At 42.3% G+C, this 26,881-nt stretch overlaps 1 protein-coding gene across 1 annotated transcript; it reads right to left on the bottom strand.

The window, feature by feature from the left end:
* Positions 1-452: 452 nt before the first annotated feature.
* RBM17 (RNA binding motif protein 17) lies at positions 453-23,097 on the bottom strand. Its single transcript, XM_082648702.1, has 12 exons — positions 22,962-23,097; positions 17,551-17,688; positions 14,938-15,054; positions 11,931-12,097; positions 11,009-11,106; positions 8,169-8,225; positions 7,080-7,221; positions 4,887-5,038; positions 3,768-3,841; positions 3,169-3,267; positions 1,995-2,067; positions 453-1,862 (listed from the first exon to the last, which is right to left on the bottom strand). Exons 2-12 carry the CDS (start codon positions 17,671-17,673, stop codon positions 1,759-1,761), a joined length of 1,206 nt encoding a protein of 401 aa, XP_082504828.1. The 5' UTR covers positions 17,674-17,688; positions 22,962-23,097; the 3' UTR covers positions 453-1,758.
* Between the last annotated feature and the right edge of the window lie 3,784 nt (positions 23,098-26,881).

Raw genomic sequence — 26,881 nt, 5'->3', positions numbered from 1 at the left:
GTCACTTGCATTTCTGTGGCTGATCATGAGAATGTTGGGAAAATCCACCTAAATGCAAATAAACAATGATGTTATTATAAAGCATAACAATAATAATGCAGGTATCAAAGGGGTTGGAACTTAAACTTTAAAACATTAGGGTTTATACAAATTAAACTAAGCCACCATAACAAATACTTAGCGTGAGCAGCACGTTTAGGTACCGGTAAGCCCAAGCCAGGCGCCATCACTGGTATTCCGGAGCTAAGTCCGCAGGTAGACCTGTTCTAGTTTCAGGCTGGCTGTTGATTCTCACATCCTACAAAATTCTGTCCAATTATGTAATTCTTCTACCTTATATTCTTTAACCCAAATTTATTTCAGGGTATGTGCACTTTTATTTCAAAAGCAGAGTCTTAATTCACTTTTACTCAGTAAAATAATACCACAAAAGAGAAAATGTTATTCTTTTATTTATGTTAAATAAAAACATGAGAAAATCCTTTTTTAAAAAGGGTCAGAATATTCCTTATGTCTCCAAACCAAGTCCATGGATGCAAAGAAATGCTGAGTACTTTCCTCCCCCGCAGGGTCACAAGACGCTCTCATGTCATAAAGACCTAAAGAGACAACACAGGCGCACGTCCCGTAGCTGCCGCTTCAGGTAAGTCACATGCAACATTTGGGCAAGCAAGGAACAGAACACAGGCACAAGTATATTCTGGAAACACTTCCTGCTCTGGCCAATGAACCGTAGTGCCAAACATTTTTATCTGTTTTGTTTTGGGCCCTGCTAAATGTTTGAGCCACATACACCACTGCACTTCAATGATACAATTTTTCACAATTCCATAATTATATTAATCGCCAGTACAGTTTAAGTAACTGATGTGGCTGAATTTTGTACATTTTAAAATTATGTATGAGAACTAACACTACTGCAAATTTTGCCAGTAGAAATGTGACCCCAGGGAACCACCATTTCCAAAACATAATCGGGCACACATTTACAATGTACCTGCGAGGTTTTGAATTAACCGGTCACTTCTGATCTACGCTAAAGACTAGGCTTGAATATCTGAAAACAAAGGCTATATTCATGATTTCTATACCCAAATACCCCTAAATCCATCACATACTCTATAGTCTGACTTAGCTTAACCGAAAATGATTCATCCAAACAGGTCATGGTAGGCTCACAATTCTTCAACCTTAGTTTAGGTCATAAAGAGTTTTTTCTACGACTGGAGTCAATAAGAAGAATTTCTCTGTTAGAGAAAGCAGAAATTTTCACCTTTGGCAGACCGCCAAGATGATACTTTATTATAGAATTTATGAAGCTACAGTTTAGTAACTTGCAGGTTTTATTAAAATGAATCAAAAAAAAAAAAAAAAGAAAGAAAAGCAAAGGGTAACACAACCCCATATCCCAAAACTTTCTAGATTTTTTTAGTGCAAGAAATGCCATATCACTGAAGCACTTGAGAATTATCATGAAATCCTAGCAAAAATGTAATCACCTCAGAAGTGGTAATAAAAAAGAGAAACAACCAGAGAGGCACACAGATCGTTTTTTTGTTTGTTTTTTTTTTAAAGGATTTTTATACTATATTAAAAAACCACAAAATAAAAAAGGGATCAGTCAACATATATCTTAGAAGTCCTTCCAGAGTCTCTGTACCCACAGCCATGCAGGCTGCCTGTCGCCTTGCTCTCCTCTGCTCAGTCTGTGGCTTGTTGAAGGATCCTTGGAGATGACTCAGGCTCTAGTTCTTACAATCACACTTGTTCTGCCAAATCCAAGACCCTGAATTTATCCAAATTGTAGAAACATGCTTTGACCACCCGTCCACCAAAATACCTCCCATTCAGATCAACAACAGCTAAAAGGCAAACAAAAAGACAGTCAGTTAAGGCAGGTATTCCATCAGACATTACAAGAACATGTTTTAATTACAAAGATTAAGATCACAAATTCAACTTTTTAATTCTTTATAGTTGGCTGTACAACTTACCTTTAATTGCTGATTCAACCCTCTCAAATTCTAAAAATATTCGTACTGCTTCATCATCAGGGGCACCAGGAATCTGGAAAAGAAATGAAAGTATAGTAGGTAAAGATATCATCGGAGATATCACTGAATGTGAGTTTTCTCCCATAAATGATTTTTAACAGAGTAAGTATTCCAATTATCATCATATACAGATAAGCAATGGTCAAATACCAAGGAAATAAGTATAACTCATTCATCATCAAAATCTGCTGAAGGTCCGTTGATGACAGGTCTTGTGTTAAGTGCTGGAACACACAGCCAGGCAGGACCTTTGGAGGTCCTATGCCATTTGACACATAAACAAATAATTATGCAGTCAACAGACAGCAACATGATACGGAGGAGAAGCTGAAGTGAGCAGAAATGAAGGCAAAAAGACCCGTATGCGTTATAACCGTCTTTCATACGAGGCCAAGCTCCTTGGTGGAGCTTTCCAGGTCCCGCTTCCATAGCCCCACTGCCACTGTATAAGCGCGGCTCCTGCTAACCCCCACTACGCCCAGCCACTCCATTTTGCAGCCCTCCTCAGTCTCCCAGAAGCCGTGACCCGAGTCTGAACACCCGTTCTCTCCTACCCACTCATTCCAAAGCTTCGCTCACATCTGATACTGTTCACAAAGCCTCCTCTAACTATTTTGTGTGGATCTAATCCTTCTCTCACCTCCTGTACTTATAAGTCAACATTACAGAGTCTAGCAACTGAATGTTCTCTAATTTCACGTGTTTGTTTTGTGGTTTCTTCAACTGAACGTTATCACCAAGAGCACAGAATGTGTTTCCCCACCCACAAGGCTCTCAATGCAGTACTGGGTATGTGGGAGGCACTAACAAAACACCTGCCAAATGAATGAGACCAGAGGCACGTCCAAGTCACTAAACTACTGAGCACAGTCATCAAGTCTAAACCTCAGTCACAAAATGAAATGTTTCTTCACCAAATAAAATTTGAAGTCCTTCTTGTGTTTATGTTTGAAATTGTAATAACGGAGTAAAAGCAGTGTTAACTAACCAACATCTGTCACCTTCTATAGTATGACAATATGTTACTTATAGCACACTCTGTCTCTATAGAAAATGTTTTGTAGTCTATCAATTATAACTTGGGTTTATAAACATCAAAAGAAACCCCTCTTACTTCAAATATCACACATTTTCCAACTTTGCCATATTTTTCACACTCTTCCTTGGTTTCAACTTCCAAGTCTTCATCTACCTCTCCTGCACCAACCATGTTCTATAAACAAAAATAAATACATAAATTCCACTGTGAAATATAATTTACAAATATGTAAGAGATGTATAAATAACTTTTTTCCATGATGACAAACGTTCCTAATCCCAAATGACACGAAGAAAATCTTCATCCCTGAAATACCCCAAAGTTGGTATTAAAAAATATATAAAAAATAAAAGTATACATTAAGCTTCATAAAGAGTTATAAGAGCAACTGTGCAAGCATCAAAATATATAAACCAAGTTGAACTTCTAACAGTTTCAAATATTTTAAAGTAATTACTCACTGTAGTCTTAAATACTGTGTTTAGCGAAGAAGCATTAGCGAAAAAGGAATCTAAAAATCAGTCTTATATGGAGTCTATCCAAAAGTGTCATTTTCAGTTTTCTTTAACTGTTCTGTCATCGGGGGGGGGGGGGCTGCAAGCATGCGGGGACAGGTCAAGGTGGAGTGACACAATTCAAAGAGAGCAAACAGGTTTCCTCCTTCTGCGTCTTACCCTTAGTAGGACCACTTTAGTAGGACACTTAAGTATTTCAGTTAATGGATTTGAATCCGACTTCTTGGCTGCATCTGTAAGAAAACATTATCAGACATAGACATGTTACAGCACTGAGTCCAAGTTACAATGAATAATTTAATTTCAATAGCAATCCCCACTATCTATGTCCTAGAGCCATCTATAAGCATCCACACAGTCTCTCAGCAAAAATGCAGCCTTATCTGGCTGAAAGCATCACTTTGCTTTGGTATAATTTTTACCATAATTTCTAGAACTTTTTAATATCTCCAATTACCTGCATTTTTGCTCAGCTCGCTTCCTAAAGGGCTCACAGGGCACAGTGATCACAACCCTCAGAGGTGAGTCTTGGCTCAGGCAGTGGCCGAAGGTCCCCAGCCCAGTGTAACAAGCAGTTAACTAGCCAGCCCCTAGCTGACCAATTTCAGACACTCCCACAAAGCCGGGCAACTGTTGGTTTTCGGTTCTAGCCTGTGAGGCTCACTGCTGCTTCCTAAAGCTGTGCGTCGACAGGGCTCCCAGAAAAGTTCTCTCCCTTCTTTAGGAAAAGGTGTTCAGCTAAGCTCAAAACCACTCAGTTCCACTTAAAATGCTAAGTCATGTTTGACTCATTCCAATACGCCCTCACTACAGAACAGACTGTAACAATCAAATGAAAATAAAACACCAAGTAGGCATCACCTACCAGTAGACTGCAAAATAACATTAGTCTCACAGAGCGATCAGTCAGTAAGAAAATTAGGATGAAAGGGCAGAAAAAAGAAAAGAGCAGAGAACCTTACAGGATGGAGATGTAGCAGACAGAATCACCGATATACTGTATATGGCTCTGTCTTGCTATAAAAACATAACCATGGTTTTATCAATTGTAACAAGGCTCTCTGCCAGTAGAAGCAGGCATGACATGATTCTCTGGAGTCCTATTCATTTCTGCCAAAGTCTCTTGTCTTCTTTTTCTTCCATGGGCGTTCCTATCTGTCTGCGTGTTCTGAACTATTTGGAAAAACAGGCCTCAGGATTCAGTTTCCACAACACAGAGCTGGAATGCATCACAATCAGGATGGCCTGCCTCCACCCTGCTCACCCCCAGGGACCCACCTTTCTCAGTGGCGTCGCCCACGATGATCTTGCCTCCCCGCTTGCTGGTCTTCTCCACTGACAGCGCTGTGCTCAAGCCCTGCTCGTGCTTCCCGAGACCCTGGCCTTCCCGGAAGCCGTACTTCTGCATGATTTTATGTGCTACTGTGCCACTGTGGGGAGGAAAAAGGGAAAGGTACTTGCACTCAACGTCATCAGCTACAGCATAATTGGATTTTACATCACAGTAATCTCCTTCTGGAAAGAGAAAGTGTAAATTGCACAAGGGCTTCGATGAGGTCACATATAATTACCAACAGGCCATGAGATGGAAGCTGTGAAATGTTCAGGAGAAAGATAAAAAGTGAACGCTGAAAGCCTGGGCATCCTGAGATTACCCCTGAGATGAGGGGAACACTAGTTCCCCTAGTGAGATTTCCCCAGGGCCTGTTAGAAAACACTAGAGTTCCTGTGTGCTCCAGTAACTGCTCTGCTACAGGGCTCATAACCAGTTTATTTTAAAGTGAGCCTGTCAAAAAATAAGTATGGTTTCACATAATGAAGATGATTGCATTTTTCTAAATAGTACAGCAGAGTTTCCAATGACTGACTTCATACGTGAAAGGACGCTTAGGGACCATCTATTTCAGAGCTAGAAATGAAGAAACTGAGGCCCAGATGGGCTGACGAGCTTAAGGCTAACTGAAAGCAAAGCAAGACACCACGTGAGAATTATTTCTGTAGGAGTTAATGGTAGGATTGAAAGTGTAACCCACCATTCCGGATTCTTAGTCCACTGCTCTTCCTCTAATCCCATGACAGTTTTCAAACTGCACCGTGAGGAGCCTCATGGGTCTCAAGGGTGCCCCTACTGACCAGTGCTACTTAGGGCTTAAATCACAAAACGCTGCTTCAACCAGAACTGTACCTACAGTATTTCATGTATGTAATTTCCTTAAGTATTTCATTTGAACAAGCTGTTCTAGAGCTAAAAAGACTGAAAACTGATGAACTGTACTACACTGTATCTTCCTTAGGCATAAAGATTTAATTCCTGTTTAAAGGGGATTCAGCAAAAAGTCAATTCTTACCAGCAAAAGGTCAATTTTCTCATTAGAAGAAAAAAACAAACAAAACCACCCCAATGGCTTCACGTCTGTCCCCCTCTAGCATACACTCTAGGGCAGGCTTTCTGCAGTGAGGGAAATGTTCTCCATCTGCACTGCCCAGTACAGTAGCTGTTAGCCTGGTGAGCACTTGAGACTAGTGTGACTAAAGAAATACATGTTAAATTCTATTCACTTTCAATTAATTTAACAGCCACGTGTGGCTAGTAGCTACCACAGAGAGCAGCACAGGTCTAGAAGACGGACACAAGATGAGAAACTCCAAATCCTCCTGCAGTGTGCAAACCCTATGGTGGAGGACCCACCTCCTCCAACTCTGACTAGCCCAGCTCCGAGGACGCTAAGGATCAAAGCACGTGCACACAGGCAAGGGTAGACCAGTGTCACTACTACAATCACAGCATTGCCACCAGAGGCAGTCCTTCTAGAGGACACAGAACAAAAAAGGCCTTAGTGCAACACTGCTTCACCCGACAACCCCTCAGAGCACGAGAGGAACAGAGTAAACAACATAAAACACTCTTTTAACCAAAACGCATGCCAAATCCAGTGAGACTTAAAATCCACAAGCCCCACCTGAAAGTCAACCTTAAAACTGATTTTCATACACCAACAAATTCCTAATTATAGTTAGAACGACTGAGAGGTTTTAGACCAAAGGTATAGAACCATGACCTTAAAGCAAAGGTCATTTTATCAAAAAAAAAGATGTCATTCATCTTTTGGACATAGCGTAAGTCAGCTCTAATTCATATGACCTATTTGCAAATGTTATGAAAACAAATATAATGATCACAAACTATTCTTAACTAGAGAATGTTCAGCATTTAAATCTTTCAAAATTTCCATTAGAAAGCTTTATGTTTTGTACAAAACATAACAGTGTCATGCTGGGATACCCTCCATGTGACTTGAACCCTGATCCTCAAGAAGGAGGCTGCGTGACTGAGCGCACTGAGCATCTCCCCATAAACCCAAAAAAGGCCCCATCCCAAAACATGCTGCACCTCCTGGAAGGGCTGACAGTGCCTCCCATTCGGCCCCGCCCTCCCTGCACCTGTCGAGGTGAGAGCACCCAGACCATTACCCCATGTTGGCGAGGAAGGAGTTGCCGGGGCCAGTCGGGGATCTGGGTCTGTCTTGTTCCTCGTACACTGGGGGAGGGATAGCAGCTTTGGAAGACTGTGAGCGAGGTCTTGAATCCTCTTCATAAGGAAAGTCTCGGGGTACTGTTGGATGAAAATAAAATAGGTTTACCAAAATGTGACAAAACAATTCTGAACTGCACTTGGACCTTCCGTATGTTCCAGGAGATATGATCAACCCCTCTTTTGACTCCCATAGCATCCTGTGTACCTGTCTTAAGATGCTCATCTTACGATCTTATTACCCTGGCAGACGATAAAGGTCTTTGAGGTTAGGGACCATATGCCAGTTCAGTGATCTGTAACCCTAGCTACATATTAGAATCAACAAGGAAGCTTGTTGATCCAGATGCCTGGGTCCCACTCCCAGAGACTGGTTTCAACTGGGGTTTATGGTTCGTCAGGTATTTTCACACAAAAGGTATTTAACAATTTTTTAATTACCTTCTTTATAAAAAGGTACCATTCATGGTGCAACAGGTATTAAAAAGCACGAGGGATGACTATATGTTCTTGGGGTAGTTTAGGTATGGTCCAACCCAGAGGGCAGGAAGATGAGCTTCATGACTCCTCAAAGTCCAACTCCAACCCCAAATTCTAGAACAGATCACTGGGAGAAGACTGTTTGGGCAATCTGAGTAAACACACACAACCTGTGCACTGACCTAACCCAGGAAGGTGCTGCCACCTTGTGGAGGGTCACAAATTTAACAGCCCCTAGACCACTGAGCACAAAATCTCAGCTACTGTTTGTTTTTTACCTAACTCCAAATAACGAAATGCTGGAGAAGACAAAATGAATTATTTTTAAAAACAAACAAAAAAAGCCTCTCACAAGAGAAAAACCCACGCCTCAGAGCCTGGTATTAAACTTAAGGGGTGGAAGGGAGCACTTGGCTGAGGGTTAGAGCAAGGACGGGTTTCCAGCCATTTCCCTGCACTCAGGACACCTGGCTGATTCCAGCTAAGACTTCCCACAACTGGGTTAAAGATGTGTATCTGAACAGAGAGGGGAAGAAACAGGTACGTACACTCTTTGTCTTTCTCTACAAGAGAAGTGGGTGGCGCGATGGCAGCTCCGCCCATACCTGCAGAAAACAGAAATTCCACCAATTAAAGGAGGGAAAGCGTTTCAGATGCTGGATCCTCAGGAATGTGACACAGGCCACCTGTCACATCACACCACCCTCCAAAGAAAGAAGCAGGAAGGGATGCTACTCCATCCCTCCCACTAACATCTGAAGACTTCAGTATCTGAATCCAGGGTCAAAAATACAGAAGTAGGTTATCACTGCTTCCATTTTCCAGATGAGAAAATGATCGCAGGAGAGTGAACAGGCAGGGACAGAATGAAACCCAGCTCCCTGTGAGGCCAGAGCATCCCCCACAAGACAGCACCCTTCTTTCCAGGATGCAGACCACTGGGACTGAACACCTATTTGGAAGTGCCAGTACTTCTGGTAACAATCTGTTTCGTGTTGTCACCATTCCTGCTCATGTTTCCTGGACAGAGAATGGTGGACACGAACAAACCAAAGTAGACTCCATTTTCTTTCAGACAACCAGAGGGAAAGCATGAGCAGAGAACATACGGAATTTTTCACTAGGGAGAAGTGCTAACATATGTATTATAACCTCATCATCAATGAAACACTCCAAAAAAATCAATACAATGTAAAGAGACCAATTACAAAACCATGCTGCACCAGCACACAACGTTTCACAAAAGAAATCCCCCAAAGCCAGTGTATGTGCATAATGATTAACAGGCCTAGACTAGAAAAAATACTTACAGAGAAATATGAGTCTTAATAAAACTTCCATGTCTTTTGACATACCTATTATCATTTTTCACCTTGCCACTAAGACCTAAGTGATTATTAACTGATTCTGAAAAGATCAGCTCCAATGAGTTTAGTATACAAAATTCAGGTTGTTTACTGAAAATTTGCTACTAATCATGTTAAAATATGACCATCAATATGTTAACAGCAGTACACATAACAGATATTAACACCATTACTTCCCTAATATTAGATTATATCGTTCCTGCTAATGTTCCAAAAAAAAAAAAAAAATGTCCTCAGTATAGAAGGCACACCTCACAAAAAAGGGTAGCTGATTTGTAAGTTGGAAAGATGAAACCAAGAAATATTCAACCTATGTACTGGATTCTAAAACAAGTTAATAAATCAGGCATTTGCTGATTAGGAAGATAATGAATCTGAACTGTTAACATAAGGCCTGACACACAGAGCACACTCAAATGTTAACTCTATTCCTCCGCAGAAAAACAATGCAGTGTCTGATAGTGCTCAGCACGCAGTAAGCCTTTTCTCAGTTGAGGTATAATTGACATGTAATATATTGGTTTCAGGTGTACAACATAATGATTTGGTATTTGTATATATTGTGAGATGATCACAACAAAAAGTCTAGTTAACATCTGTCACCACATAGTTACAAAAATTTTTTCTTGTGTTGAGAACTTTTAGGATCTACTCTCTTAGCCAACTTTCAAATATGCAATTATTTTATCCCCAAAATGTAATGGCCTAAAACAATAAACATTATGTAAAAAAATCCAAAACTCTGCAATTATTTGTATTATTAACAGAGTGACCATGCTGTACATTACAATCTCGTGATTCATTTTGTAACTGGAAGTTTGTACCTTTTGACCCTCTTCACCCATTTCTCCCAGCTCCCCACAACCCCTGCCTCTGGTAACCACCAATCTGTTTTCTGTATCTATGAGCTTGGTTCTTTGTTGTTGTGCAGTAAGTATTCTATAAATCTGTGTAACTCATATCTGCATTGAAAGAGTACGAATTCTAAATTAGTACAGACCCACTCCTTTCCAACTCATTTAGTATTTTAAAGTTTAACCTAAGCCCTGAAAAGCCTTGGCTGTACACTGGGAAGACCAAGCTTGCCAAACTGCTAGTCATAACACAGAGTTCATGTATGTGGAAATACACTCCAGCTTCATGATAACATTCTTCTTAGGTCTCATGGTAAAGGTGACCACATCGCAATGAGGTTTTCAGGTAAAGAAAGATCTTGGTTAGATGCACAATGGACCCATTTCATACACAACGCTATTCCCACCAGTCCACTATAACAAGGATTATCACAGTTATCTGAGTTGTGTGGTACAAAGTTGTGTGGTGTAAAGGAGGTAATCCATCAGAGTGCTTAGAACAGTGCCTGGTATCTAGGAGACAGGAAGATTTCAATTTCTCATTTAAATCTCAATGTCAACCAAATTGGTGAACTAAATCCAGGAAATCCCAGCAATCAAACGTGATGAAGTTAGATAAGTAGCATTCCATTCTCTCAAGAATGAACACTGCTTAGCTATCTAGTGATCACTAAGAATTTGGCTCTAACACAACTACAATGCTGCTCTTAGAGACCTCTTAGAGATGGAAGAGGTCTTACGAAGCACCTAGTTCAAATGCTTGTCTCCCTGCTCCCCGTACGACACTGAAAGAAACCAGCGTCTAGGGAAGCTCAGTCATGCGTGTTAGTGGCAAAGGTTCTGGAAATGAGTGCCTTGACTCTCCATTCAGTGCTGTTCTTAATGGAAATGTAGCTGGATACAGAGAACAGGTTGGTCCGACTGTGCTGAGGGTAAAGACAAGAGTGGGCATGTATTTTAAGGTATGCTCCAAGTGTCCAACAAGTAAATGTTTGAAAGACTGTATGTGAAAACAATGTAAATTTACACTGTCATGAACATGTGGGTTGCTGAGATTCTGGAGAGAAAATTACCCAAATCAGTGTCAGATGAACCATTTATGAAATTGAATATGAAACGGTGGAACTGCACCATGTTTGAAACATAGTATCTGTGTTCATGCCTTACTTCTCTTCCTCCTCTCTCGCTCATAATCTTCATCTTCATCAGAATCTGGATCTGGTCGCCTGGAAAACCCACTAGCTTCATGTCTGTCTTTACGCCTCCTGTGAAGAGGAAACAAATGTTCACCACAGATGAACCAATTCAGAGATGTGAACTCAAGGACGTCACCTTGACTTTTTCTGGGGGGGGGGCGGTGGGGCATGCAAACTGGTTAAAGACTAAAGTAGCAAAAGTATGAGAAGTGAGAAAAATCCAGAAGATAAACCGAACAAATTTAAGAGGTATATGAATATAAATAGCAAGAAAACAGTTTCCTTGATATTTACCTCTTTCAATTTTAAAGCATATCAACAATAGGCAATAGTTAATTAAATAATTTTGATTCTCTAGAACATGCTTTCACTTCATGAAGTGATTCAATAAATAATAATATATTAATATTTTATATAACTATTTAACAATTAATAGTATTTTTAAAAGAAGAAATGCAAATAAATCCTTGTTGCCCATACTTTCAAAAAACATAAAAGATGTATATGAGTTTTTAAAAACTCCATCTGGCTCAAAAACAGCAAAAGTTAAGAATAACATTTTAAATACTTTAAGCAGTTATGACGCTAGCAGAGTCACAGCATAAGGAAAAACCCTATTATTCAACATCACTTTGTAAGTCATTTCTCCAAGAACTCACCCAAAACGTATACTGTAAGTTTTCTGCAACTGTATATGAAATTTGCTCTGGAGTTTGTTTTCGTGCTGGGATGTAACGACCACACATTGTTAACAACAACCTGACTCCTCCTGACAACTGCTCAGACCAACCAGGAAACTCACTCAGCCTTACAGACAGCACTAAAGTTCATTCACCAACATCTGAACGACCATTTCAAACGTAGAGCACCTCCACATCCGCGCGAGGCCTTACTTTTCTCTCTCTTCTATTTCCTTCTGTCTTTCCAGCTCCCGCTGTCTCTGTCGCTCTTCTCTTTGGCGCTTCACTACTTTCTCATAATCGTTAGGAAACATGGGATCATATTCATCAGCTAGGGGAATCAAAACTTCTCCTGCAGAAAACCCACTGGGAACCGGGTCCTGAGGAAGGGAAAAATGCCAAAGTAAGTATCATCCTCTGTCCTGGAATTTTATTCACAGAATTAAGGTCAAAAAATACGAGGGCTAGGAGGGGCCCTGAAGACCACCTGTCTGCCTCTGCTTTACAGATGAGGGAGCAGATGCCCGAGGAGGTTCAGGGACTTGACGTGGCCACAAACCTAGCAGCAGAACATGACCAAGAATTTCACCTCTCAGTTCAGTACTAATTCCATAAACACCCTACAGCACTTTCCTGGAAGTCTTAAACAAGCTGCCACCACCTAAAATTTTAAGCAATAAATTTGATTATAGCAAACACAGAATACTTCTATATATATATATGTGTATATATATATATACATATATATATGAAAACTTAAAATATGAAACTCATGAATAACACATTCTTATAGTCATTTAATAGAATAACTTTAGATTCTGATTACATGGAGACATGACATATTAAAATTAAAAAAAGAAAAAAAAAAGTAAAAAGCATCCTCTTGGGCTTTGTGAAATCCTCTGGAATGCACACCCTCCCCAGTCATCTGCATCTCAGGCCTGAGTCTGCACAAGTGGAGGTAACTCCCTTCACATCATCATTCATTTTTTAAGGTCCACTAAGTCAGGTTCAGGTGACAACATTTTGCATTTCTCTTCTGTACATTTAGAAACTGGGGCTACTCTTTGAGAGAAAAAGAGGTAGTAGCCTTAACAAAGAAATCGGAAAAACAAAAGGCAGACAGCACACAGTCAACTAGAAACACACAACGAGAAGGGGGCTTTGCCCTAGGCTCGTGGTCTTGATCTCCATGGTTCTCGTAAGCCCTGACCTACTACTGCGTGGTCTCACGTTCCTAAACCTCCATACTTCCTTCTGTTAGTTTTCCTAGCATGATGCCTCCTTATTGTCTGTAAAAGTAAGATGCCTTCCCTGGTCTCTGCAGATCCCCCAAATGAGCACAGGTCAGTGTCCCCGAGCGCCCACTCTGCACCTCTTTCAGGAGGAGCATGCCCAGCACTGCCAAAGGCAGGAAGGTTGTTTGTAAAAGGTACTTTATATATGAACACAAAACTGGCATGATAAAGAGAGCTTATGCTCATCATCAATGGATCTAAATCCAACAATTCCTGGATTACACTGTGCAGTTTGATGTTTTTTCATCATAAAACAAACACTTCATGGTTTCTTTACACCTAAAACTCAAAAAACACTTTGATTTGATGAATAAAAGAAATTAGAAAAGTAACTGTAATCACCTCCCAGGCCCTATCACTGGAAATCTTACAAAAATCTATTTAATGCAGGGCTCCCAAAGGGCAGTTATCCATTTGTGTTCACATAAAAGACATTTTAGAAACACAAAAGCGGGCTTCCCTGGTGGCGCAGTGGTTGGGAGTCTGCCTGCCGATGCAGAGGACACGGGTTCGTGTCCCGGTCCGGGAAGATCCCACATGCCGCGGAGCGGCTGGGCCCGTGAGCCATGGTCGCTGAGCCTGTGCGTCCGGAGCCTGTGCTCCGCAATGGGAGAGGCCACAACAGTGAGAGGCCCGCGTACCGCAAAAAAAAAACAAAAACAAAAACAAAAAAAACACAAAAGCACATGAACATTTCCTTTCAGTTATTAGTAAGATAGGAGAAGCTAACAGTGAGCCCCTCGACTTACAGAACACTGCCATCACAAAGTTTCTAACTCGGAGACCAGACTGTCAGCATGAAGGTTAATTTTTTGTCATTTCAATATCTGATAGCAAACAACTTTTACTGTATAAACCCTGCTTAAGTTCAACAATGAGCCATCCTTCTCTAAATGCTATAAAGAATAAAGCATCTTGATTTTAAAAGCCTGAATGTTAATACCCAATGCTGGGGAGGGTAGGAAAAACCCAAACGCTCACATGTTACAAGTGATACTATTTACTGATACAACTCTGCCGGAAACAAGCTGGCGCTAAATAAATTGCCCATAAAAGTGACTGATCTCCTAATGTCACCTCAGGAAATCTATCCTAAGAAAATAATTTTAAATGCATAGAAAGCACTCTGCAGAGGTGTTCACTAGAGGTCTACTGGTTCTACAGTTAGGAAATAGGTGTGTAAATCACCATACATATTCACCTGATGGGAATGCTTTACAATTAAAAATTGGCTATGCAGCAAGAAGGAAAATGCTTACTGATTAAATTTGGCAGTGATATTATAGGTTCTAGAGCCAATATCCAATAACAGAAGATGATTAACCAGTTTTTCATTAGATGTAGCAAGAAAAAATTAGGCAAAGAAATTGTGGGAAAAAATGTTGAATGACTAAGAATCCTCAGAAAATTTCCACTGTGGGGTGCCTTTCCCTCTGGACAGACTATCAGCCTTGCAGGAGCAGGACCACTTCCTCTGGTCAAGAAACCCCACCAAGAGCTTCACAGCAAACCCACACAGGGGAATATTGTGAAGTCAATAAAATGATCATATTGTCCTAGACTTTTTGACACAGATGGACACTCACAATATATTAAGTGAGAAATGCAAGTCAGAGAACAGAAGGTGGAGAAGGCGAAGGATAGAAAGCTATTCCAAAATACAAAGTTTTTAAATTCTGGAGGGTAGGACCAAAGTCATTTATTTTTCTTTTTGCCTACCTCCAGTTTCTGATTTTTCTATAATTAACTACTGTGTTTTAAACAGATGAATGTTTTAAACTTGATAAAACTGAAGTAAACATTAAATTGAAAATGATACTGCCTAGAGTGCAAGGCCTACTGAGGAGGTGTGTTCAGAGTGGTGTGTAAAGCGCAGCCTGTGGAAAGCAGGAGGCCCACCCAGCTGGGGGTGGGGAGTGTACCTTGAGGCCCGCCGCCACGTGCGGCGGGGTGTCCACGATCTGCCGCTCGTCTGAAGAGCCACCTCGCTTCAGGTCGATTACTGGGGCAAGGACCGTACTTTGTTTTGTCCTCTGGCTCTAAAATCATCAAAATATAAGAAAAGTGTACTGAGGCTTCAAATTAAAATTCATACTGTTTGTAACAAACCTTTTTTTGGACTCTGCAACAAACCTTTCAGATACGAGAAAAACAATCTTAACAGCCTTTTAATTCAGTTATTACAATAACCATATACTAGTTTCTTTAGCCCTTTTTTTACAACACAAATTTCCTCCATTTTTGTAAAAGCTTTACAGAAAGCTTGGTCGCTTTTATTTAAATTTGCATATGAAATAATATAAGAAAAAAGCTCTACATTAGATTCTCCGCATTACACGTCAATTAGTGTGGATCTTTCACAAAGAATGGGTATGTTTTTATATCTTGGGCATACACTTGTGGATTAGTATACCTAACCTGTATATCTCTACTATATTTCGACTTCCGCTTTTCTATTTTATCTTCCATTGAACCAAGACTGTCCACTAATTATGTCCACTTATAGTCTGAGTTTATGTTATTAAGTATGAGAATTGTTCCTAGGAGTCAGTCACTTTACAAAAGAGAAGACTGAGGCCTTCAAGAATAGAATATATGAAATAGCATTATCATTAGAATGTAAAACCTTATTTATACATCTTATGTCCAAAGCAAAAGTTACGAGAAACGAAGATTTAAAAAATTAGACCAACTTAAAAAAAATTAAAACAAAAAAACAAGACTTGGGCTTCCCTGGTGGCACAGTGGTTAAGAATCCGCCTGCCAATGCAGGCGACACGGGTTCGAGCCCTGGTCTGGGAAGATCCCACATGCCACGGAGCAACTAAACCCGTGCGCCACAACTACTGAGCCTGAGCTCTAGAGCCCACGAGCCACAACTACTGAGCCCGTGTGCCACAACTACTGAAGCCCACACGCCTAGAGCCCATGCTCTGCAACAAGAGAAGCCACTGCAATGAGAAGCCCACGCACCGCAACAAAGAGAAGCCCCCGCTCGCCACAACTAGAGAAAGCCCACGTGCATCAAGGAAGACCCAACACAGCCAAAAATAAATTAATTAATTTTTAAAAAAAAAGACTTGTTTTGTTAATCTTTTCATGTGGGATGAAAGTTTGTTTTAAAAAGACAGAATTCTATCTCTTTAAAAAGAAATAGTACTGGCATACAAAATTTAAATCTGGTAATGATATATGAAAAAGACAAAAACTCTAATCAACAGAACTGACAAAACCAATTTAAATTTTAAGACAGTGTTTTCTCTACCTGTGGGTATCCTAATCCTAAAAACCTTTTATAATACGGAGAAATCAAATGTAAACATTTTAATATTAATGATGTAGTGAAGGAAAAAAAATAATTCCAACTTTAAAAAAATTTATTGTGTGTATTTTCAAACATTAAGGAGAATGATTAATGAACTCATGTCTCTTTAACCTGGCTTCAGCAACTACCAACTCGTGGCAAATCTTGTTTCATGTATCCCTGCCTCCCCTGCCAAAGACTGGAGTATTTTAAAGTAAATCCCAGAAATGATATATCATCTTATCAGTAAATATTTCATCTTACTGGTAAATATGTATCTCTAAAACAGTTCTTCTCAACTTCTTTTTTCATTATTGCCTCCTCCTTCAAGGAACCTTTTAATACATTTTCTTCTCCACCTATGAAATTTTAATACCACAGATACACTACACACCTGTTTATGTATTCTGTGTATATCTGGCCTTTATACATAAGAAGAGCAGGATTTTTTTCACCCCTTAGAACCAATATTTGCCCCATCTGGAGGGGATACAGCCTCCACTGGGGAATCATGTTCTGAAACAACAAGCAAACCATAATACCAATCTCATTCCTAAACGTATTTGATAGGAACATCTTAATATCAAATATCCAGTAGACAATTATGTTTGTTTTTTTAATGTTTTACCTGGTGAATGATTTCAAGGATGTTGCCAACGCCCAACACTACACAACAGAAACAAAAACAATTACCCCAGACTACAAACCCTGATACGTTCACAACCAACCCCAGCCTTCAGTAACACACACATCATCACAGCTCAGTCAATAACGCAGAGCTTCGTTCTCAAAGTGCCGCTTCCAAACCACCTACAACAAACAGCAGGATTGCTCCCTAAATATGCAGCCTCCCCAAGCCCCACCCCAGAATCAGGATTTACCAGAGTATCAGGTGTTATATAGCCTTTTAACCAAATTCTCAATCTTGGACAACCAAGATTGACAACCTGCATACTGAAGTTTGACAACCAGCATCATTGCTGGAAACCAAGAGTATGCTTTTCCTCATTCTGATTCCCTGAAACAGTTCTATTCCCAGGAGAAGCGAAATGACCTTCAACACCTATTCCTCTCCCTCCCCCACCCCAGCTTCTCCCCTTACAAATTGAACCCTACATATTCAACAAACCCTACATATTCAACAAAGAGGCAGAGCAGCAGGTTACTCTTAATCCTTAGGAGGCACCTGCCGGTACACCTCTGCTCTCAAGCTGGGCTTAGCTTCTCTTACCTTTGCCTGAGTGAGAGCTGCCTTCTTCACCTGGAGCTGAGACTGCAGAAGTTTGAAGTTTTTGGACCAGCCTTCCGTTTTTGAGTCACTGGTCTCCACTCCCAGGTCGTCGTACAGGGACATCTTCTCAGTTTAATGCTGAAAGGCAAGAGGGGTAGGGGTTAAAGAATGCAAAAATGTAGTGAAGAGTTCCAATCTTCCCATGTTAAAATAATGCAGTATCATGGAACTTCAGAGGTAAGAGGTATCTGAAGAGATCACCTGGTCCAGTAACATTCAGTGACAGAAGCCAAGATGCCTGATATCACCAGTCAGCACCCTGACACAATAAAGCTACATCCATGTACTATTTTTAAAATAAACCTCTAGAATGAATTTTCCTACATATCATGTGGTCAAATAATTCACAAATGAAATCCTTCTGTTCTATAGAATGAGATAAGATGGAAGTTCTAGATGCAGGGCATTATTAATTACATATATTCAATTTTTAAAAAACTCTTATTTTGTGTCAACAGCAAAAAGTAGAAGCCTTACAAAAACACCTATTACAAGGCTGATTTAGCATAATTAACTACTGTTTTTTTTTGGTGGTGGTGGGCCGTTATCCTTTTATAAAGAAAAAACCGTAATATATGCCCCTAATTAAGGGGAAAAAACCAGAAATGACCTCACAGATGTGACAGGAAGGTGGAGGGTTAGATCTTATTAATAACCAGGTTTCCTCATATCCCACCAAGAAGAAATCTGTAATTTTTAATGACACTGATTACAAAGACAGAATCAACAATCTACAGGTGAATGATCAATATATACTATCCCTGGCAGAATAGAGCAACGCAAGAGGATGACAACAACAAAACCAAGAGTTACCACTTACTAAAAGCCTTATCACACACCAAGAGCAGTCCAGGAGGGAAATGGGGACTTTCAGAGAGACACCTGCCCCAGGTTACAGTGGGAAGACCCATCTCAAATGCAGTCAGGAGAACTCCACAGCTCATGCTGGTAAATCCTTACTGCCACCTTTAAAACACCTCAACGTTCTGAAACCCACAAAATGGCTCACTTCTCAAAATAAGAAATCAATCTCTTTCTCACAGATGGAAAGAGGAAAAAAAAATTGATTAAAATCCCTAAACTGCAAAGAAATGCTTAACATGGGTAGTTTCTAACATATGGACACATTCCAAAAGTCTGTCAGTTCCCAGGCTCAGACAGCATTTTGCCACTGAAACTGTGTTATACAAATCCTGTTTTGCCTGCGTCTGTGTCTCAGGAAGAGAAGGTGATATAGACGGGAAGGGAAATACTTAATTTCCCCCCGGGTCACGTCTGCCCCGGGCAAAACTTCAGTCTGTCTGCTCATTTCTTCACCCTTCTGTGCATGGATTCTAAGACCCCAACACCTTGGCCGACCAGGTTCTACTGTGCTTGGGGCGGGGGTGAGGGTGGATGCCGCCTCCCTCCCTCAGTATAGCTGTTCTGGTCCTGAGCAGAAGTCAGCCCCGGTCAACTGCAGTCGCCTTCCACAGTGTCTTCCCTTCTTAATATCTGAACCGCAGACTACCTGAAAGCTCCGTTTTGATTTCTAAATGAAAGGCCCCAAAGCAGCACAGAAGCAGGGTGAACAAAAGCAGAGCCCAGGGTACTGGCAGCTGATTGCTCCAATGAGTCACCTAAAAAAATCAAGGAATGCCTATACTTTCTCCTCCTCAAGGCTCCTGTGACGACTCACCGGCTCAGGTGACGGCAGCATGGGCAGAGAATTTCCTAGAGAGCACATCCCACCGGGAAACGCTCACTGTCTTCAGTGCCAGACAAAGTGAACTTGGCAACACCTTGTCATGTTAAGCTTGAGACAAGTTCAAGTCACTGAGGCTAAATGGAGGAAAATTAATGACTTCCATTTCTTAACTAAGTATGGCTGAAATTTGACCATGTCTCCAAAGTTTTGTAGGGCATGACCCCGGGGTTCACTTCAGAATCTACAATTTTAATCACAGTCAGTGTAAACTCCATGAAAACCTACATCAGTCTGTGGAGGTCACTGCTCTACCCCCGGACTAAGACCAATGTCCACCCCAGAGCTGAACAGGCAGTTAGGCCGACTGCAGAGTTAACACTCTATTTGCAACCCCCTCCCAGGCCGTGGCTTCAGAAATTCCTTGCCCACAATGACTGTGGAAGACAACTGCACCAAAAAGCTTTAGAGGCTGTCATGCGCTTTTCTCCCAGCCTACCTCGTATTCAAAACTAATCCTTCCTCTCTAGATAACACATCTTTAAAGTTTCAGTTTAACCTGAAAAACTCAGAGCAACAGCAAAGGAAAACAACGTTGAGTGTCCAGCTTAGTACAGTGGGCCCGTGAATGACGCAGGTTTGAACTGCACAAGTCCACTTACATGCAGCTTTTTTTCCATAGTAAATACTACAGTGCCACACAATCCGTGGTTGGTTGAATCCACGGATGTGGAACCGTGGATACAGAGGGCCAACTGTACAGTTGTATTTGGATTATCGACTGAGCAGAGGGTGGGTGTCCCTGACCCCTATGTTGCTCAGGGGTCAACTGTAATGTGGTTCTCAAGACACTACTTCAGAAATGACCATGCATCTTTCATCTAACCTAGTTTAATTTTTTGAGACCTCTGCATTCAATTGGTCACCAAACCAAAGCCTAGTAAACAAACTACGGGTTCATTTGTTTTATCTTTCTTTAATCTTATAAAAGCAAGGTCAGACTGACACATTCTGGGAAACAAATATAAACGACGCATTCTGGGAAATCATAAAGCTAAATTATCAAAATTTGTTTGCAAATCTAACTCCACTTTAATTTTCCCAATATCACTTAATAAGAAATTTGAGAAATTCATTAAAAAAAGTATTTACAAATAACATTGGTGCCATGGAAATAGAGTACCCAAATGCCCACTGAACTCTGAAGGGAAAAGACCAGCTTATTCACTTTTGCAGCTCCAATTTCTGGCACACAGAAGGCATTTAATAAACAGTTTTGAAATATTAATAATTAAGTAAATTCTATTTCGCCACATGAATCAGCAGTGAAACTACACAATGCCCACAGGCTCCACGAGAAAGTAAAGAGCAGGCAAAAGGTTCTGGAGGTAGATGGTGGTAATAGTCGCACAATGGTACCATGTACTTAAAAATGGCAAATTTTTATGTATATTATATTATGTTATGTATATTTTACCACAATAAAAATTTTTTTAAAAAAGAAAGAAAAGAATAGGTAAAAGGGCGGGGAGAAGCAGCAGTGGGGGAGGGGGTGTGAGGTAACAGGCTGCTGGACATATCCCTGCCAAAAGAGTAAACTGATGCAAACATTTTCCCAATTTCACGGTTACAAAATCAAGCAGCGCAGAGGCTCTCTACCTCCAGCAGAGTCTTTCTGGCTAAGAACCCAGTACTTAACAATGTCATCGCTGCTGGTGAGGTTTCACAAGACCACACTTCCTCCGACTCCAGTCTACACTGAAGCTGGCTGTTGACAATTCCACCTGATTCACCTCACTCTGCAAGCTTTGGAAGTCATTGTGCAGCAAAATCTCATGTCCCTTAAAAGTTCCTTGTTTCTGGTCTCAAAACCTTCGAAAACACACTTTAAATATTAGAAACTGATGTCATCTCACCAGCATCTGCTAGTTTTCTTTAACTCGGAGCTTATAAATCAGATCTCCACATCCCAGTAAATGCAGAAGAGCTTTCTTCACTTTTCTCCTTCTCACTGATCTTCAAATTCACAGAAGTGCATTAACCACAGCAATGACACACTTCTATGGCCTGCTTCAATTAATTACTATAACGCTACAAGCACCAGTGAATTCACCACCCAAAACAAGAGACAGGATCTGGACAAGAAACCACACTCAACCCACATGGCCCCCATCCCATTCCACCCAAGTGATCTCCCGGGCCCAGGGGTGAGCAGCAACCTGAACCCCATTCTCATTAATTCCATGCTTTCCACTTTATAAAGTTACTTTTGGGAATGCACAATTCTCCAGATTCCTATTTTCCATAAAGGCTCTCTTTATCCGTCACAGAACTCCACGATCAGAATAGCTCAGAGGACCAACACCTCTGTGACACCTTGTTATATTTCTAACTCACAACCTACTCTCTACTGTAAACTGTACAGCAGACAGCACACTTCTTAATAAAGTTCTAAAAATAAAACACTCTCAGTTTAAGTTACTAATGTAATACCCCATATTCCCTAAATATCCTTACTATAGTCAGAACATCTGCGGCATTTACCCCATAAAATTGTGGAAACTGAGTAGCAGCCTTTAAAAACTCCACCTGTTGCAGGGACACACAGTCCTCACCTACATGAGAATGTGCAGAATTTTGCCCTGATCCAGAATATCCTACTTTCCACCCAACTGCCTGCCTCTAGCAGTAAGTGCCTCCCATGTTTCTCCTTTACTGACTTCTCAAAGAACCTTCTTGATCTGACCTGACTACTCCTCTTCACACCTCTGCCTTCCCTGCAGTTTCCAGAATGCACTAAGGTGCCTCAGCTCTGGTACCTTTACATTTATTTCCTTCCTCTGCAGGAAATATTTCTCTCATCTTGCACATCTAACAAAACACCCCCAAGACTCAGTTTCAAGCCTCACTCCTTTTTGGAAGGCTTTCCAGACCCCGCTCCGGTCAATCGGATCAACCCAGGCGTGGCTTTTTATGCTCGTTTCCCCGGAAACTAAACTCACAGAGCGTGGGGACAGATTCTTATGCATCTTGCATACGCTGTTACTAACACATGGTCTGGGTGAAAAGAGATGCTCAAAAAAAAAAAAAAAAAAAAGCTGGGTGATTGGACATCGAAGCTAAAATACCGCTTTAAAAGGACAAGGACCGAGGTAGTGCCGTAGTCACGTCTTCCTCCACCCGTCCAGATAAAACCCCCGTCCCTGAGAGAAGTCCACACCTGATTCCCCGTTCTGCAGCCTAAGAAGGAAAAGGCTTCCTTCCTTTGCAACCCCGGGCACAGGTGACCCAGGCAGGCCTACGGGATCCAGAGGCCCAGCAACTTTTCCCAAAACACTACCGACGGTGGGGAGGAAAAGCCGCCCTCGGGTCCAGAAGAGATGTGGACAGACAGACGGGAAAGAAGAATGGAAGACTAGGAATGCGAAGGCCCGGCGACCCGAGGCAAATAAAGGAGCGGCGAGGCGCGAAGGGAGACACGGAGGGTCGGCCGGGGCCGGGCCGCCTGATGCGAAGACACCGGCGGCTCGGGGACGGCCCGGGACACCAGCCTCTAGCGGCGCGGCCTAAAGCCGCGGCGTCGCGTCCAACGCCAGCCGGGGAGGCGCACCCGCCCCGGTCCCCACCTGCCCACCCACCCTTCCGGCCCGCCCAGGGCGCCACTTACCCGGCCCGCCCGGCCGACGCTCCCGGGCCGCGGCGGCGCACAGGGGCCGAGGCGCCGCGGACTCGGCGGGCTGGGCGCTCGGCTTCAGCCCCCGACGGCCGGACCTCTCCGGCGCCAACCCCTACGCAGAGCCCGCGGGGCGCGCGGCGGCGCGGAGTCACGGCGTGTGCGGCCGGGAGAGGCGCGTTGCTCCTGCGCCGAGGACGTCCCGCTCTTGCGCGCCCCCTGCCTGCCGGAGGACCGCGCCTGCACCGCCCCGCGCCCGCACCGCCCCCGCGCCCGCACCGCCCCTACGCCCGCGTCCTTCTCTCCCGCCAAAAGGTGTCGCGGTGGCGCAAGGTTGCGACATTTCAGACTCGGGGAAGCCTAGCAGTGACCGCAGATGGGGAGGAGGAGGACTGGTGCAGGGCTGCAAAGGTCCACTTCAGAACCATTCATCAGTGTGCACAAAGCTGAAGATAAATCACAGTAGAAGAGATGAATGGGGAAACGGCTGCAGAAGAAACGGCCAGGAGCGCTGAATTAAGTGTAGGACTAAGGAAACCATGGATATGAAGTTAGGGTTACAGGAAAGACGTACATGTTATAAAGCCTCACAATTTAAGAATGATATGACAAAAGTTGGGAGAAAAGAGAAAATGGGATTCCGTGTGAATATGATTTTCACATCTATATTTGAAACCATATACAACCCCTGTGTCCCTGTCCTTTGAAGTAAAAGGCTTTTGCTTTAGTCTCCCAGGCTCCCCTGAGTCTCAGAAGGCTGGCTCAAGAGATAATGATTAGGAATGTGAAGATGTAGAAATAAAGAATAGCTATTGGGTCAGAAAACAGGTAACAATTTAGACTATAAATCCGCCACAGAGCAGAATCGCCAACTCCCAGTTCCCTGAAAGAAAAAGGTCTGACACACATTCCTAAGTTGTTTTTACAGGAAGCAGACCTCCACCAGATGAAAACTTCTGACTGCAAGCACTTAGACCTTGAAACCGCAAGGTTGATAATGCTGGAAACTTCCCCCTGATTCCAACCAATTCGAGAATTGTGCACAAGCTGATCAGGTACCCTGCAGCCCCCTCCCTCACACTATCTTTAAAACCCCTTCCCTGAAAGCCATCAGAGAATTCGGGTCTTTTGAGCATAAGCTGCTAGTTCTCCTTGCTTGGTGCCCTGCAGTAAATGCTGTACTTTCCTTCACCACAACCTGGTACAGTAGATTGGCTTTACTGCACGTGGGCAAGTGGACCCAAGTTTGGTTTGGTAAAATATTTGAGGGTAAAAACATTTCAAGCTAATAAATCAAATAGTCAGCATTTAAATTTACATCTTAGTACAAAGGAACATATGAAGAAAGAATATAATTAACTAAAATCTGGTGATAAAGAAAAGGGAGGAAAAGGGACAAAAGAGAGAAATATCATAGGGAGTCAGTAGACAATCTAAAGAAATAGATGGTTAAGGACATCATGTAACATTCTAATTATCACTAACCCAGAACTAAAATATAAACCTTTCAAATTTGCAAAACACAGGCACACAACTACAGCAAATCAAACAAAATCACTCATATTTGAAATATTTGAAAAAGTTGCAAAACAGAAACCATCACAAAACAACATGACAGAACTAAGACCACACATCTTACGGGAATAAACGTAAATGAGTCAAACTTACCTACTTAAAAAAATGCAACTTCAGACTGGAGCACAAACCATAACACAACTCTATGCTGTATACAAGAAAATGCATAAAATAGAGTGATTCTGACAGTTTGAAAATACAAGAATGGAAAAGATATACCAGGAATATGCAAACATAAAGAAATCAGGGATCACAAACTTATTATTACTCAGGGTTGATTTCAGGGCAAAAAACATTAAATGAGGTTAAGAAGGGCATTTTATAACCATAATTTACAGTGAAGAAAAAATAGGAATGTCTATGGAGAGAGACCGACTAGGTAAATCCCAGGCTGCCTCTTCACCCAGTCTGTGGCAGGAGGTGAGTAGACCAGATCACAGGAAATGGCACTCACCCCTGGGGTCCAGAGACTGGTGAACAGATGAAATAGACGTGAACAAATGTGTTTGTCCAGGCACTGGGTGAATTTTGGGAAAAGAACCCAAGCTGGGCCCATGATGGTCTGCACACCTATCCATGCAGCCCATCAGCCGGCCAGCCGTTCTCACGGTGCTTCTTTTCTTCTTGTTTTTTATTTTCCAATCTGTTATTTATTTGAATGCAGCTGGAGGACCATACAGGGCGCTGCTGGATAAGCAAGCACTGCCTGATGTTTTAGTCTGTCCTCTTATGTCAAAAGGGGTGAGGGAGCTCTCTGGGGTCTCTTTTATAAGGGCACTAATCCCATTTATTAGGGCTTCACCCTCATGACCTCATCACCTCCCAAAAACCCCACCTCCTAACACCATCACACTGGGAATTAGGATTCAACATATGCATTTTGGGAAGGACAAAGACATTCAGTCTCTAGCACCTGGTATTTTGCACAGTATGTGAGAAGAAGCAAATCCTGTAGAAATCATTTGATAAAGACCTAGTGCTCAAAGGGAAACAGAGAATGGGAGTGATCTGCCACTCAGGGCCTGGACATAAGGAAGTGAATCTTTCCACTCCACATCCTACAAGACTGGCACCAAGCGAGGATCCACCTCACCCAAGAGAGGCAGATTTCTACTGGGAAACAGACTATTCTCTTAGCTGCTCTGGTTAGGCAACACTACCAATCTTTTGATGAGCACTAAACGGGTGATTCAGAACCCTGGTCATGTAGGGCTTACAATTTGCTTATATTACTGGCATTTGACTTACCTTACCTCACCTTAATCCTCATGTAATACGGTGGAGACCTACATTCATCAGAAATTCCCCATAGAAATTGTTTGAGAAAAAAGCAGTGAGACTGTCTCAGTCAGCCCAGGCTGCTATAACAAAATATCACAGGCTGTGAGGCTTAAACAAGTTCTTGAGGCTGGAAGTCTAAGAGCGAAGTGCTGGTGGATTTGGTTCTTGGTGAGGGCATCTTCCTGGCCTGTAGGCGGCCACCATCTCGCTGTGCACTCACACGGTGGAGAGAGACAGCTCTGGTCTCTGTCTTCGTATAAGGACACTAACCCCATCTTGAGGACCCCCTCCTCACAACCTCATCTAAACCTAATCACCTCCCAAAGACACCACCTTCCAATGCCATCACATTGGGGGTGACGGCTCCAACAGGTGAGTTCTCAGGGGACACAAACATGCACCCCATGAGAGAGAGAAAAGAGCCACACTTCTCAGGGGCTCTGGATGCTTCTGGATGCTTCCTTTTGAGGGGACTGAGCGGGGAGGAGGAAGCATGGGCTGCCTGGGCCCTTCTCTCTGTCCGAAGTCAGGTGGGGCCAGGATGTGGGCTCTGGGAGGCTTCCAGAAAGGGGACAGGGCCCAGAGCAGCACGGCAGTGACAGAAGAAAAGATTTTAGCCTTTTTGCTTTCTGGAAACACTGAGGGCGGGGAGAGACGTCCATACTGGAGCCTGAGGAAACTTTCCATGTGAAAGAGTGTAAAATGCTGAACTGTGTCCTTAAAAGGAAGGTATGCTAATGACCTACTTTTTCTTTTTTTGGTCAAAGTTTCCAGAGTAGGGTCCTTTGGCCCTGTTACCTCACACAGAGACCGGGCAGGGGAGGAGGAGCCTTTATTTGGGTCACAGTGAACAATTCTGCATGGTTGCAGTATTATCCCCGTTTTACAGATGACGCCTTGTGAGGTGCAATGACTTTCTCACGGGCGCGGCCAGGAGGTGAACACACACCTGAGCACCAAGGAGTACTCTGTCTCAGCTGAGGTCAGACAGGAAGGCGGCTCGGACTGAGTGTTCAGGCTGATTTAGGGGAAAAGGAGCAGGGAAGTCATTCTTGCAA

The sequence above is a fragment of the Grampus griseus genome (assembly GCF_964374135.1).
Source record: "Grampus griseus genome assembly, chromosome: 2".
In the NCBI taxonomy this organism is placed as follows: domain Eukaryota; kingdom Metazoa; phylum Chordata; class Mammalia; order Artiodactyla; family Delphinidae; genus Grampus; species Grampus griseus.
This window is presented reverse-complemented; position numbering and strand designations above follow the sequence as displayed.